At 41.3% G+C, this 16,239-nt stretch overlaps 1 protein-coding gene across 1 annotated transcript in view; it reads left to right on the top strand.

The window, feature by feature from the left end:
- Positions 1-13,395, top strand: part of GEMIN8 (gem nuclear organelle associated protein 8) — a 283,211-nt gene extending 269,816 nt beyond the window's left edge. The window contains exon 4 of the mRNA XM_044065740.1: positions 13,039-13,395. Within this exon, the coding sequence (XP_043921675.1) occupies positions 13,039-13,295 (257 nt within the window). The 3' untranslated portion in view covers positions 13,296-13,395. The remainder of the gene's footprint in view (positions 1-13,038) is intronic.
- Positions 13,396-16,239: the final 2,844 nt, after the last annotated feature.

Raw genomic sequence — 16,239 nt, 5'->3', positions numbered from 1 at the left:
GGGTATAAAACATGCAGCCAATGCCATTACATCAATTTTTCTTGTCGTGCGGTGCCCGAAGCAGAAGCAGTTTGCAAGTGCCGGTCGGCCGACTCCTAAAATTTTCATTTTCGAGTTTCAGAACCGAAGTCTTCAACTAAAGCTAAGTACCCTGTTGGGGAAACTTTTTCTTGCTCCTTACCGATGTCAGTAAAAGTTAATAATTGCATTTCTTGTGGAAAGCAAATACCTCACAAAGATTTTCATTCGTACTGTATTCCTTGCCTAGGCCTGACCACAACATACCTTGCTGTCGGTTCTGTGCTTTATTTAATCAACACACTATCCGTCGTTGGTATATTTTCGCCTTTAAATATTTCGGTTCTCGATTCAGTTATCCAGAAATGTCTTCGGTAAGCCATCCGGCTACCGGAATTTCGAAAAAAACGCAAAGATAAAGACAGAGACAGGCCGCCTAGGTCCAAAGCTGCCAACGACGCTTCTCCTAAGCCAGTCGCCAGTTCGCCGGTACTCAGTGAGGTGCTTTTGCAGCCCCTGATACCCGCTACTTCTGATTCGCAAGCCTCTACTAAGACCCATTCGGAGTCTGGTATGCCGCGAGATGCTTCAGCTGTGGAACCTGCAGATGTCTCTACCTTGGATGGTTTCGGAGCCGCTGTGCAGGCATCGGCTTCTGAGGGTGTATTCAGGCCTACGGACTTTCATATTAAACCGACGCCTCCTTCTTCTTTAAGGCCTAAACCTCGAACCATGCCTAGAAAACCGACGCCCAGGCCACATGCTTAGGCAGAGCTCTATGCCTAAAAAACAAATTATAAGGATGGCTGAAGATCTTATAACTTTAATCAGGGGAAGCCAACCATCCTCTCCTAAGAGACCTAGGACTGAAATTGTTTATTAATCTTCTGACCAGGGTCCTGATTCTTCTGATGATCTGGATTTACCCTTCTCTACTTATGAGGATTCTGATGCAGAGGACTCTGCCCCCCCCCCCCGAGGATTTTTCTTTTGGTGAAACATTGCACACTCTAAGGGAGCATTTCCACTGGGAAAACCAGGATTTTTCTAATTCGAAAAAGAGGCTTAGGGATTTCTTACTCTTGCCTCAGCATAAGCCTTTAGCTATACCGCCTGTACTAGACATTGTTGATGATGCCCTTTTTTAATCTAGTTTGGCCCCTGATTCTTTGCCTCCTGCTCCCAGAAAACCTGACAGATATTACAGGGTTCCTGATTCTCACAAATTCCTTTTTAAAAATCCTGTTGCGGTTCCAGAGACTATTTCACAGGGACCTAAGGGCATTAAGGCCACTACTGCCAAAAACCCTACCCCTTCTGATAGAGACTCCAGGGCGCTGGATAGATTGGGTAAGAAGGTTTACAATTCTGCAACCTTGGCCATTAGGGCCTTAAACTGTCAGTTTCATATGTTAAAGTATCATCAACATATTATAGGATTGCTTAAAGAGAAAATGATGTTGATTCCTGACTGTGCTGAAAATAAGGAATTACAGGATTTAATGCATTCTGCTGAACAGGTTGGAAAACATACTTTGCAATGTGGGTTTGAGTCTTTAGAAGCCTCTTGCAGGGCTGCTATCACTGGGTCTGTACTCAGAAGGCATGATTGGCTTAAGGAGCAATCTTTGCCTGATCATGTTAAAGCTAAACTGTTGGATGCTCCCTTAAATCAGGACCGCCTGTTTGGCAACAAAGCTGAGGAAGTTCTTAAAAAGATGGAAGATGAAGCTAAATCTATGCAAACTGTTAAAGATTTCTTACAAGTTCAGCCTCCAAGATTTAGTAGGCATTGGCCCTCTTAAGAATTGGTGCTTTCCGACTCTTTCCAGGCCTTCTCAATCCAAACCCAGACAGCAGAAATCTCAGGTTTCAGTCCCAGGGTACGCACAAGACTAAGCAGTGGGTGGGCTTCCGCTTCCAAATCTGGAAGTAGTAAGACTCCCCCCTAAGGAAAACTGTCTCAATGACTTGGTTTTAAAACTTCCAAGCACTTCTCAACTGAATGCTCCTTTAGGGGGAAAGATTGGTCTGCAGGCCAAAAACTGGGAACTCCTTACCCAGGACAAATGGGTTTTAAATATAGTGTCCCAAGGATACAGATTTCACTTCCACACATTACCAACACCAAAAGGCTGGCCAGATCTACCCCCAAATCAGTGGGCAGAGGCTCAAAAGCAAATACTCTCTCTCTTTTAAACATAAAGGCTATTCATACTGTACCAGAAGAGGAAAAGGACAAGGTTTCTATTCAAGATTTTCCTGGTACCCAGAAAAGACAATTCACGGCATCCTATTCTGGACCTGTCTACTCTAAACACCTTTTTGGTGATTCCAAAATTCAAGATGCTGACTCTTCACCAGTTGCTTCCTATGCTAGGAAAAGATGCCTGGATGGTAACACCCGATTTAAAGGAAGCATACCTGCACATCCCAGTCAGGGAATCTTGCAGAAGATACCTACGCTTCAAAGCAGGCTACAATCACTACCAGTTCTCTGCACTGACATTTGGCTTATCTATTGCACCCAGGGTATTCAGAAAGTGCCTAGCCCCAGTCATCACATTTTGCAGGCAAAGAAATATTGAAATATACCCATACCTGGACGATTGTTTAATTCAGGCAGAAAGCCAGGACATACTTTTGAATCATCTGGCCTTTGTACAAAGGGTGCTAACTTGCCTGGGGTATACCATAAACGAAAAGAAATCACAACTGGTACCCTATCAACAAATCATATTCCTGGGAGCAAGCTTGAACTCAACTTCCCAGATGGCTTTCCTTACGCCAGAGAAACAAATTCATTTGACAACCTACTTCAAACAAGTGGCCACAAAAACCCTACTATCTGCAAGGCAAATACTACAAGCCTTGGGGTTCATAGCGTCCTGCATTCTTCTAATTCCATATGCAAGACTGCATATGAGGAAACTACAATGGTATCTAAAAAGCCTATGGTGTCAACATTCTCAGGATCTAGAAGCAATGATTCCTATCATACCTTGCCTACACCTAGAGTTTCTTTGGTGGGCAGAGGCCTGCCACCAAAACAAGGGACTACCATTCACATCACATCTGCCGTCCAAACCCTAACAACAGACGCATCACATTTATGCATGGGGGGCTCACCTGGCAGGGAAGTGCATTCAGAGCAAATGGAACCCAAGTCAAATGCACTTGCATGTCAATCAAAAAGAAATGTTAGCTGTACAGAATGCTCTGACAACCTTCAAGGACCACATTCTTCCAGGATAATTAATGGTAAAGACGGACAACACCACTGTTATGTGGTACATAAACGAGCAGGGGGGTACACATTCTTACCCCCTAAGCAGACTAGCCATGGCATTGTGGAACACAGCCCTGAGCTACCAAGTGCATCTTCAAGCTCAATTCTTGCCAGGAAAACTAAATACACTGGCAGACGAACTAAGCAGAAACCTCATGGACCCACACGAGTGGAAGCTGGAACTAAGGATTTTCAACATGTTGACAAGCAAATGGGGGAGCCCAGATATAGACTTGTTTGCCTCCCCCCAGAACTGTCAATTGGACAAATTTTGCACAAGGACTCCCCACAAACAAGCTTGGAAAGTGGATGCTCTGTCCTTCAGTTGGAAAAACCTGTCAGTTTATGCCTTTCCTCCTCTGCCTCTGCTCTACAAAGTACTACTAAAGATCAAACAAGACAAACCAAGGACGATTTTGATTGCACCAGACTGGCCACGCCAACACCGGTACCCCCTCTTGCGCAGTGTGTCACTGTTGGCCCAATGGCACCTGCCTCAGACTCCTATCCTATTGTCTCAGCAGGAGAACCAGATTCTGCACCCTCAGCTTCATACACTGAATCTAGCAGCCTGGCTAATTACCTAATCTCTCCTTTACCATCCCTCAGTAAACCAGTGATGAATATTTTAGAGGCAAGGAGGCCTAGTACTAGAAAATCTTATGCTGAAAAATAGAAAAGATTATGTGCCTGGAACCAATTTCAAGGGAAGAGCACAGCAGTGCCCAATTTACCTCAGATTGTACAATACTTAACTGAGATGCTTCACAAGGGCCTGTCATTCTCCGCCATCAAAATTCACGCCTCAGCCATTTCAGCTCATTATAACACAGAACCTCCCCTCTTCTCTCATCCACTGCTTAAGCAGTTCCTCAGAGGGGCCAAAAATCTACGACCACCCAGGAGACCCCAACTCCAGCCTGGGACCTTAACTTTGTATTGGAAAAGCTCACCCTTCCTCCTTTCGAGCCAGCTGCCACTGCGGATTTAAAATTCCTTTCTTGGAAAACAGCTTTCCTTTTAGCAATCACTTCAGCAAGAAGGGTATCTGAATTACAGGCCCTCATGGCAGTGGATCCTTTCATCATCTTTCATGAGGACAGGGTGCCCCTCAGGACCAATCCCTCCTTCATGCCCAAGGTGGTATGCACTGTGGCCCTTAATCAGTCCATTCATTTGTCAACCTTCTTTCCTAACCCACAGAATAAAGGGGAACGGATACTGCACTCCTTAGACGTGCACAGACAGCTTAGATTCTATTTGGACAGGAGTAAACCTCAAAGGAAATCTGACAAACTGCTGGTGGCATTTGCTGCAGGGGCAGAGAGGAAGGCTATTTCAAAGCAAACCATTTCCAAATGGATAGGTTATTGCATTCATTTCTGCTACAAGCACCATGGAAAACCCATCCAGCAGGGGATCAGACCCCACTCAACCAGGCTTATATCTACCTCTACAGCCTTTATCAGAGGCGTCCCTACCAGGGACATCCTAGAAGCTGCTATCTGGAGGTCAGTACATACTTTCACCAAGCATTACCATCTGCCAATTTTCTCTAAATCCAGAGCTGGCTTTGACACTGCAGTCTTGCAGGGCCTTATAGCTGGTGCTAATGCTATCTAAATTCCTCCTCCCATCCTTAGCTTTTGGAATCTACCCAAATGTGATGACTGCAACAGTGAAACACGAAGAACATAGTACAGTTGTGTACACTTGCCATAAATGTAGATGTTCGAGTGTATTCACTGTTGCAGTCCTGGTTACCCTCCCTCCAGCCCCCTTTCTTCTTTGGGCTATACCTCTACTCTACTTTACCGTGCTCAAAAGCTTTTTGGTGTATTTGCTTTTTTGTTAGAGGTATAACTTTGTATATTTATAGATTTAATTGCTTCCCATTAGGGGGGCACCTGACATCTGGGGCAAGAAAAACTGATGTAATGGCGTCAGCTGCAATTTTTATACCTCTGACGACCTGACGTCATGGAAGAAGGGACCGCAACCGACGCAGGACCCATGACTTTGTTAATCAGGCCGACTGAGGGCTACTGCAAGCAGATAACCCAAATGTGATGACTGCAACAGTGAATACACTCAAACATCTACATTTAAGGTAAATGTACACAACTGAACTTTTCTCATATCCCCACCCAGAGTGCTCCATGGAAGTGTCCTTGTGGAGGGCATTTCCATGGTTACAGTCTCTGGGGGTGTCACCATAAATTGGCGGAAGTTCTATTTGCTTCTGAAAAGATTGTCTTTGTCAGTATAGAGTTAGACACTGTCCATTATCAATCTTTCCTACTCTTAGACAGATCCCTGGAGGTCATGGCCTCCTCTCACTGGATAAAGATGCAAATTAGGATCCAAGAGTAGACTGTGCTATGCATTCTAGGTTTTACAGCTACATTGACCTTCATGGTACTATTTACACACTAGAAGATCTGGGTGTTGCAATGAACTGTGAGGTTTTATTAAGTTCAGAATCACCATGATGTGCCATGCTGATAGACTCTTACCCAAGAAGACTGAATCCAGTAATTAAATTAAAAGTTGCTTCAACAAAGTATTAGTTTAAGGGTGTGCACACTTATGCAACCAGCTTATTGTACATTTTTTTTTATATTTTTCCCCCAACAGATTTGTTTGTTTTTCAATTGAATTGTAGAGGTTATAGGTCACATTAAAGTTGAGAAAAGTTTTGACATGATTTATTGTGGTCTCCTTTTTTATATCACAAAAACCTGGCATTTTAACAGGGGTGTTTAAACTTTTTATATCCACTGTACCTGCAGCCAATGACAAGTACAAACAGTGTTCAGTCTCGCAGATGGGTATCCAGTGGGACTGAGTGTGCATCAGGATTCAGCTCTGAGCCCACTGCTGTTTATAGCAATAATGGACTACATCAGCAAAAACAGGTTGGAGGGGACAGATCAACAAAGTTGCTGTATGCAGATGATGTGGCATTACAGGCAGACTCCGAGCAAGAACTTCAGCAAAGGGTAGGGGACATGGAATGTAAAACTGAAATCACACAGGATGCAATGGTGTACAGATAAGTCAGGTGTAATGGCAGCAAATGGGGAAAATCTGAAGAAGCTGAGAACTGAGATAGAAGGAAAAACAGTGGAACAGGTTAATAATCTCAATTATCTGGGTGGGGTGATTGAGAAGAGAAGTCTGAAAGAGGAGGCCAAAGCTAGAATCACAAGGGCTGCCACCAAATGGGCACATATGTGTCAGGAGTAGTAGATGACAAAAGAATGCCAAAGAAGCTAAAATGTAATGTGATCAAACCAGTGGTTTGACAAGTGCTACTCTATGGTACAGAAACCTGGGCAGTTAAGTCAGAGTAGTTGAGGCAGCTAGAGGTGATGGAGATGAAGTGCCTGAGACCAGTAGTAAGGTGCATGCTGTGGGACAGAAGAAGAAATGACATCAGAACAGTAGCCAAAGTAGCTCTAATTGGAGAGCAGGTCAAACAGTGCAGATTATAGTGGCTTGGACATTTATGCAAAAAAGCAGGACAATGTTGTGAAAAAGGGACAGACCGGAAGAAGGCAAGAGGAAGCAAGGATGTCCACTGGATTGCATGAGAGAAGACCTGTGAACATCATGCATGACTGTCAAAGAAGGTAGGAGAGTAGCACTGAATTGAGAGAGATGGCAACAGTTGGCACAACACCCCAACCCCATGCAGAAAAAAGGGGTTGATGATGTCATTATCCTCAATACCAGTGCCAATGTCAAGTGTATAAGTGAAGAAAATCTGTAAGACATTTAGGAATAGGAGAAAATGAGAGAAGATGCCCCTCTACATATGGGAATGAAGCTGCAGACATCATCTTTTCAGCCCAAAGAATGTCTTTCATTAACTTGTCATAGTAAAATTAAGCTGGAGACAAGGGAGAAGAGCTTGCAGATGATGGTCTGGACTTTGATTATTGAAACTTCTCACTCAGCTAGGGAAGGCAAACTGTGTGAGTTTAACCCTGGAGGAGACTTGCTCACCACAACTTGTAAAATTATTTTAGGAATTACTTCCTCCTTTCTCTTATTGTGTTAGTGACCCAGAGAGGACTTTTTGCTTCAGTTTATGCTTCTAAAGTCTGGGTGAATCTCAGGCGATAGTAATAGCTGTAGCTTCTTAACTTCACTATGAGACCTTCAAATCTAAGGACTTGTCCGCTCCAAATAAGCACTAGTCAGTGTCAAAAGAATGTGGAACATACAAGGCCTAAATCATACAGGTGTCTGATATAAAGAAAGATTACCTGAAAGTTAACAGACTGAAGTAGTACAAGGGGAACACACTGTCCACATAAGAACTATTTTCACTGAGAGACATGCCTGCTGAATAGGCTTCCTAGCAAAGTGAAAAAATCCTAAGACCCCAGCCAGTAAATCTAGCATGATCAAGTGGGTCTACATCAAAAGACAGGCCTTTGAGTGCAAACATCTTTTGCTGCAACTATGAGAGACATATCTTGCTTGAACTGAGAGCACTTTCTATCTCCATATGGACTTGAGATTCGGTAACTATCATTCTCTGTCACTGATGAGTTTAACTCTTTCCTTTTTGATCTTTGCCATGCACTATGAAATCAGCAAAAATGCATACAGGAATCTGTGCATAGGAGGTAAAATGCACTCATCACTGCCTCCACTTTTGTTTTTAAAACATCTTTATTGAATCATCACTTGTAACACAGGCAAATTTACATTTATACAAAAGTAATCAAATTGTATTAAATTAAAGCTCCACTTTATCTTGCAGCAGGAAGAAAACGGAACAACTGTGTCCTCTTGAGTAAGAAAAAGGTTGATCACTGGAGTGCCCCACTCCTGAAAGACCGTGATCAGTCACAGACTTAGAACTTACAGCTCACATCTCCAGGATGACTCTGTGATCATACAGTGGATATAAAAAGTGTACACACCCCTGTTAAAATGCCAGGTTTTTGTGATATAAAAAAATTGGACCACAATAAATCATTTCAAAACTTTTCCCACCTTTAATGTGACATATAACCTGTACGATTCAATTGAAAAACAAACACATCTGTTATGGGAAAAATATAAAAATAAAAAATGTACAATACGTTGGTTGCATAAGTGTGCACACCCTTAAACTAATACTTTGTTGTGTGTACACACCCTTAAACTAATACTTTGTTAAAGCACCTTTTAATTTAATTACAACATTCAGTCTTCTTGGGTAGGAGTCTATCAGCATGGCACATCTTGACTTGGCAATATTCCTTGCAGAACGCTCCAAATCTGTCAGATTGCGAAGGCATCTCTTGTGCGCAGCCCTCTTCAGGTCACCCCACAGATTTTCTATTGGCTTTAGGTTTGGGCTGTGGCCTGACCATTCCAAAACTTTAATTTTCTTCTAGTGAAGCCGTTCTTTTGTTGATTTGGATGTATGCTTGGGGTCATTGTCGTGTTGAAAGGTGAAATTCCTCTTCATCTTCAGATTTCTAGCAGATGCCTAAAGGTTTTGGGCCAAAAGTGACTGGTATTTGGAACTGTTCATAATTCCCTCCACCTTGACTAAAGCCCCAGTTCCAGGTGAAGAAAAACAACCCCAAAGCATGATACTGCCACCACCATGCTTCAACATGGGGATGGTGTTCTTTTAGTGATGTGAAGTGTTGCTTTTGCGCCAAACGTACCTTTTGGAATTGTGGCCAAAAAGTTCAACCTTGGTCTCATCGGACCATAACACATTTTCCTGCATGCTTTTGGGAAACTTGATGTATTGTTTTTCAAATTTTAGCCGGGCCTGGATGTTTTTCTATGTAAGAAAAGGCTTCCGTCTTGCAACTCTACCCCATAGCCCAGACATATGGAGAATACACGAGATTGTTGTCACATGTAGTACACAATCAGTACTTGCCAGAAATTCCTGCAGCTCCTTCAGTGTTGCTGTAGGTCTCTTGTCAGCCTGCCTAACCAGTTTTCGTCTCGTCTTTTCATCAATTTTGGAGGTACATCCAGTTCTTTGCAACATTACTGTTCCATATTTTCTCCACTTTTTGTTGACTGTCTTCACTGTGTTCCATGGTATATCCAATCCTGTGGAAAATTTTTTGTACCCTTCTCCTGACTGATACCTTTCAACAGTGATCCCTTTGATGCTTTGTAAGCTCTCTGCAAACCATGGCTTTTGCTGTAGCAGCCAACCGTGTAAATGTCAGGGAAGTCCTACTAGGACAGGGGAACTTTATCTGGGGTTAATCAGAGTCTCTTTAATTGATGGCAGGTGTGTACCCAAGAAGACTGAATGCTGTAATTAAATCAAAAGATGCTTCAACAAAGTATTAGTTTGAGTGTGCACACTTATGCAACCAGCTTATTGTACATTTTTTTATTTTTTCCCCTAACAGATTTGTTTTTCAATTGAGTTGTACAGGCTATAGGTCACATTAAAGGTGGTAAAAGTTTTGAAATGATTTATTGTGGTCTCATTTTGTATATCACAAAAAACTGGCATTTTAACAGGGGTGTGTAAACTTTTTATATCCACTGTATATAGCCTGCACTAAGTCTGCCAATATTCAAACCACATCAGGACTGCCCAAATCAGCTTTCTTGGGACCTTGTCATATGCTTTCTCTAAGTGTAGGAATGCCCACTTAGATTCTTTCGTCATCTCTAGCTTATTTGCAGCTGTCCGTCTTACTGGAAACATTGGTTCAGTTGTGCTGCATCCTGATTTGAATCCGGACTGCTCATTTCCCATCTTACTTTCTAGTATTCTGTGTGTTCATTTTTTAATCATTCTCTCCAGAACTTTCATGCAGTGTGATAGGAATGTGATACTCCTGTACTGCCTACATTTGTGGATGTCCCCTTTTTTTTTGTACTCTGGCAGTGGTATGCTGATTTTGCAGTCATCTGGAATGTGCCTTTCTCTCCATACTGCTAGGAGTACCCGCAGGAGCTATTTCTCCCCTAATTCATCCAACGTCTTTATCATATCTGCTGTGACCTCATCTGAGCCCACTGCTTTCCATAACTTAATTTTCCTTAGTGCTGTTCTTACTTCTTTTATGGTAGACTCCTCTTATTACATCTCTTGCTGTGTCTTGGGCATTTCAATTTCTGTGGGGTTTTCTTCATTCAGAAACAGCTGGAAGTACTCCTTCCATCTGCCTTTGACATCCTGTGAACTGGTGAGCAGGTTGTTGTTGGCATGGCATCTCTTATGAAGGGTGCCTGACTATCTTCTTTAGCTTTCTGTATTTGCTTTGCAACTTGATAAGTTTCTTTGGGCCATTTACCGAGACACTTTACAGAACATAGTGGAGTGCTTCTGATGCCTTGTTCTTTGGTATTGCATCTCCTCTCTTAACCTGGTCCATCTTTTCTGTTTCCCACTTTTTCATGCACACCCTCTTTCTTTTGATAACTTCTTGAACTCCTGCATTCCACCACCAGCTTTCCTTATGTGCCTTATTACCGTACCTGGCTCTCAGCCACATGCCTGTTTTGTAGTCCTCACACTTGCTGTTTCGAGTCACTGCCATTTTTTTGCAATGACACCTATTTCCTCTTCTTCCTGAGGTACTAGAGCCTATAGTAATTCCCTGAATTGTTGTGCTTTCTCTCCCGTCAACTTTCAGGTCTTCAGCCTAGTTTCTGTTGACCTTTTCTGACCACTATTTACAGCTGATTGTGGCAGTCAGTGGTTTATGCTATGGGCTGACTGTTTCAAAGGGGATGACTTTGCAATCACTGATTCTTTTCCAGTGCCCATTCCATAGCAGTAAGTCTATCTGGGGTGCATGTTGGCCGCTCTTGGATGTGATATTGTGGCGGTCTCTCTTCCTGCATTACATGTTGGCTACCATCAAAGCATTTACCAGGCAGAACTCTAGATTGGTCTCTCCTTTATTCCTGTTGATCCACCCATGTGGACCCAGACAGTCCTCCCATCATGTTCTGACTGTGTGATATGTGCATTCAGGTCACTCATTTTCAGCACCAGTTCATATTGTCTGATTTATCTAGTAGGTCCTACAACTGCTGTATGAATGCACTCTTTTATTCACTATTATAACCCTGCTGAGATGTGACTTATCCTTACACTGGAGTGTAATTACCATGAGTCTGTCACTAATTGTGTGACATCACTGTCTTCTAAAGCCCGTACCTCAACACAATTCCCAAACAAGTTCTAGTTTGTCATCCCCATGTGTAGGAGACTCTGGACCTTAAGCGAAGTGGCTTTGCTGCACTGCTCTTCCGTTTTGTCTCCTCCTTATCATGTTATCCACTTCCAAGCTGCATTCTGTCAGTGAACCTACACTTGAGTGTAGCAATTCTTAGTTCATGTTTGGCAGATTGATTGGTTTTGCGTACAGCTTTTACTCAGTAGAGCTATCCCAGGTAACCCAAGCTGGGCAACTGGATACCAAATGAGGATACTGGTATCAACTTGGATACCAAATTAGGATACTGGTATCAACTTATATAATGATATTGTCAGCATCTGTAAACTTACCAACATCGACCATAGTCCCATTCTCTGAACTGCATTTTTTTTACATGTGCAATTCAGCTGTTGAGTGAAACTCTGGTTTAAGTACCTTTGACTTTGAAACTGCCAATATTTCTGGGTCTTTTAGGTCCACTGCTGTAGGGTTACGGCTACAGAAGAGTACATATATTTCTATGTTGAACAAATCACATAACATGACATTTCTGGCTGACCATGAAGTTTCACTAAAGCTCGATACTACATCTGCAACACTTCTCCTTGCATCTGCCTGAACTTGACTACAGTAGCTTTGTAAACAGTCTTTTGAGCTCAAAAGAAGATATTCATGGGCTCATCTCTGTGGTACATAGGGGTCTCTTCTGTATATTTCCCTGTTCTAATACAGCTTACATTATTTTCCTCAGTGATGCACAAGATCTTGGTGATCATATTAAGGATACTGAGACCTTGTTGTAGGGCCTGAGTGATTCAAGTTTAATAGTTTATAAAGGGGGGGGGGTTACGTTTTGAGGTTAAAGAAGGAAGAGTATGTTCATGTAGGAGCCTGAACAGTTGTTAGTCTAGGAGCAGGTCTGCTTTTTAACTGGGAGCCAGATTGCTTTGCTTTTAGTTCAGTACAGTGTAATATGTTTATGGTAATTAAGTGTGGGACGTGACATCTGCTGTCGAAAGGCCATCTGGGCATTGGGACATACAACAGCGGACCATTTTCTTCATTTCATGCAGAAAGGAAAATAAATGGTGGTTTCATTCCAGGTATTGGGTACAGGTGGTTGCCCCTATTGTCTTCCATTGCTATAGCCATATGTGGCATCAGGAGCATCTAGTATGGAAGGAGGGCAGGAGGAAAGAGATGGGGACCAGGTCTCTCCAGGGATCCGTGTTAAAATTGATAAATTTGCTGTTTTGTCTCATACTTTTACTATGTAATTTTTTTCTCTGATCTATTCAGAGATATGTTAGTAAAAATAAAGTAATACTGAGGCAAAGATAAAATGCTAGTGATTTCATAGTTCCTTCAAGCCACACATCTGTAATTCTGTAGTTATTTCTTAAAAAGATGCAGAGTTAATAAAGTGGTATTAGCAAATCCAGTGAGAGGAATTTACCTTCTAAATTTACAGTTACAAATATTTTCAGGTATGTCATTATATTGTTTTGTTAACTGCTTGTAAGCCTAAAACTTATGCCAGATATTTTCTGTGTTCTTGTTTCATTGCAGAAAGACAACATCAAATTAGTGCACAGGTTTTAGAAACCTATGTAGCAGCTGATCATGATCTGCATCTTGTTAAAGGGCGTACAGTTGAGCCACCTGCAGAGAGGCCTGGGGAGAGAAGAGTGGCAGAAATGAAGTTACTGTACGGTGAAGATGCTTCTAAAATCCAGGGAATGGAGACAGCCATGCAGCTCACCTTTGACAGAAACTGTGACAAAAAGCAGCCTAAATATTGGCCAATCATTCCTCTCAGACTTTGATTACAAACTTCAGAGTCTTTTTTTTTCTCATAATTCAGTGTAATTGTTTGTGACACGTACTGTTGTATTTTGTGAAGCAATAAAGAATTGATATTTTATAGCCATTTGTGCAGATCGCCTTTAGTATTTCAACTTCTGCGTAGTGCATTATGTAAGAACATTTGCAGTTTTACCCATTTAAACATAATAATGCTTTGACTCTGTTTAAAGTCTTTGGGATGTGTGTAAGCAGTACATACTGTAGATAACATTTGAATGAGAATTTGTATTTGAAGAGGGAAGGGGGGTCAGGAGGGTGATAACTGCTGAAACTGGCAATGAACTTCATTTCACTAAGGAGAGGAGGAGAGAAGGAAAGCTTTGTGATAGAAAAACAAAAAAATTAATAAGAAAATTAAGACGGATATTAATAAGAAAAAGAAAGAGAAGTCTGAATGGCAGAGTTCACACATGGGCATGTTGAGTGTTTTATCCATTGTTCACAAAGGTAGATGTCAGTAGTTTGAAAGAGCAAAATAAGGGATAAGGAACTTTGAGGATGTGAAAACGCTAAAGGGATGTGCAGTTTGCCAGTGAAATAAGATCAGTATTCACCCATACTTCTGTGGAAGCTGTCTAAACTTATTCTGTAGTGCTTTTTTATTCCAAAATATCTACCTAAACAATGTAGTGAGCACTTTCACTAATATTGAACTGTAGTAGACAGAAAGCAAAATTAGAATGATTAGTGTTTTTCTTAATGATGAGAAAGTAAAGGTATATACACTAAACTGCAGAAGTTTCACATTTCTAGAGTCTCTGCAAGAATACCAGTGTCATGGATTCTAGTTGGTTGATCATTCTATACAAGTGTGGTTCAGTACTGGTTTCCATACACAGAGTATTGAATCGATGATATAATATGAATTTCTTTTACTTAAGGCATGTTGACAGTAGTGAGGGTGAAGAAAAGGTGACTTCATAGATTTAAAAGTGTTTCTCAGGGAGGATGCAGGGAATGATATTAAGAGGACCACTGCCATTACCAAAGCAAAGACTGAGCAGACATCTGCAGGAATCTGTAATGGCAGTTATTAATTTCTGATGCTTTATTTCATAGATTCCCAAGGTTGGGCATTAAGCTTGTTTGCATGTAAGAAATGCTTCATGGAAAATTTAGCCAAGGAACTTTTGCCTAATAAAAGCACATTCCAGGACTTGTCAGCTCATTTCTTACAGTATGAAATGTAAAGTTTTGTATTGTAAAATGAGGAATTCATGTATTAATTTTCAGTTGAGAAACTCCTAATGGCTAAAAAGTACTTGGGATGCTAATAACAGATTACTTACTCATTGAACAGAGTCACAGTGGCAAAGGCAAGCTGCTGAATGTTTTTTCTACAGGTGAGGAGGAGATTCTGCCTCTGCTGTATTGGGGCATTGGGCAGATCACTCTGATTACCATGTATTTCTGTGGAGATCATAACATAAGAAGAGACAGCAGGCTGATTAAGATGTTGTAGACAGAAGCTAGTAAGTCGGCTATTAATGAGAGATTAGAAAAATTAGGAAGCAAAGTAGTAGAATATGCATACCCAAGATGACTAGAGAGAGAATCAGAATACATTTAAAAATTGTAATTTTTTCAAGTTCGTGAAGTAGTGCTAATGAATGAATTGCTCGGGTAAAGGACAGGAACTCTAGAGGGCATAAAGCTAGAGGGAAAAAGATTAGAAAAAAGCTGAAGAGCAATTACATCCCAAGGCAATGATGCACTGGAATGCCCCAATGGAAGAAATTGGTTCATTCAAAATTAGTTTTAGTCTGTTAACCAGGTAAGCATTCTAGATACAAGTGTACCTTTTCACTGGTGAAGGAGTACTGTCTTTCTTAGTCAGACAGTAGGCAAATGAAGGCGGAAAGAATCAAGTCTTGTACCTTTGACTGCTGGAAGCAGTTTAAGAGCTCGGAGCCTTAATCTTTTATGCTCCCAGACAGTTGAAATGATGGGTGGAACTTGCAGTAGTGGTTATGTTTAAAGGGAAACAAAGAAGGAATAGAATACTGGATGAGTTGCTGGTCTGAGTAGGCCTAGGCTAGTATTCCAGTTTTCAGTCGGGTATTTGTATGTGAAAAGTACATATAGCTGATACGGGTTACCCTTGTAATCAGATGCTTGAGGCTGTTTTCAAAAGACTCACCACTTCATTTTTATAGGTATTTTGTAATCTTTATCAGTATGACTTTGAGCTAACCTTAAGGGTCATTTGCAATAGCTTTACACTTAATATTCTTCAGTGTCCTTACCCTTGCCCTTCAAGCTTCTGGAATGAAGTACTTGATTGGCTAATATGAATTTCCTGCATCTAAGTTTGGATTGGAAACTCCCCAATATTCTTAGCTTATTTTCAAATGCATGTTTGGTTATGCTTCTGCTTCTTGTGTCTTAAAGTCCATACGTTAGCTCCGACTGTCATCTTATCACCAACCATGATCATCACATACATTGTGTATTCCATTTGGAGCCAGAGGAAGTGTACTTGTGTGATAAATCAACATAAAATTAGGTATATGAATAATAGAACTATTGCTGCAGGATTCAAGTATCTTAATTAAAGTGCCTGTCAGAGGCACATATCAGTCCTCCACTAGAGTATTTAGAAGTGTACTATCCCCTATTATGTGAGATGGTAACCCTGATCTGTTGCCATTAGTGAGTATACATTTGTTTCTACTCTTTCTTTGGTGCTTCAGAGGCAGGTTAGAGTCAATACCAGCAAATTTTATTGTGGCAGGCCAAAAGGCCTTGTACGTATAAGGAAAGGTAAAAACTAAGGCAGCTAAGCATATAGGTAGTGCAACACTTTCACATATAAAGTCAGCCAAGCAATATGAAAAATACAATATTCCACTACTACGCATATTTAAGTAATATTTGAACTTCACTGTTCCATTTTTCGATAAC

Source organism: Protopterus annectens, chromosome 1.part0, assembly GCF_019279795.1.
Source record: "Protopterus annectens isolate FY-2018-M chromosome 1.part0, PAN1.0, whole genome shotgun sequence".
Taxonomy (NCBI): domain Eukaryota; kingdom Metazoa; phylum Chordata; order Ceratodontiformes; family Protopteridae; genus Protopterus; species Protopterus annectens.
This window is presented reverse-complemented; position numbering and strand designations above follow the sequence as displayed.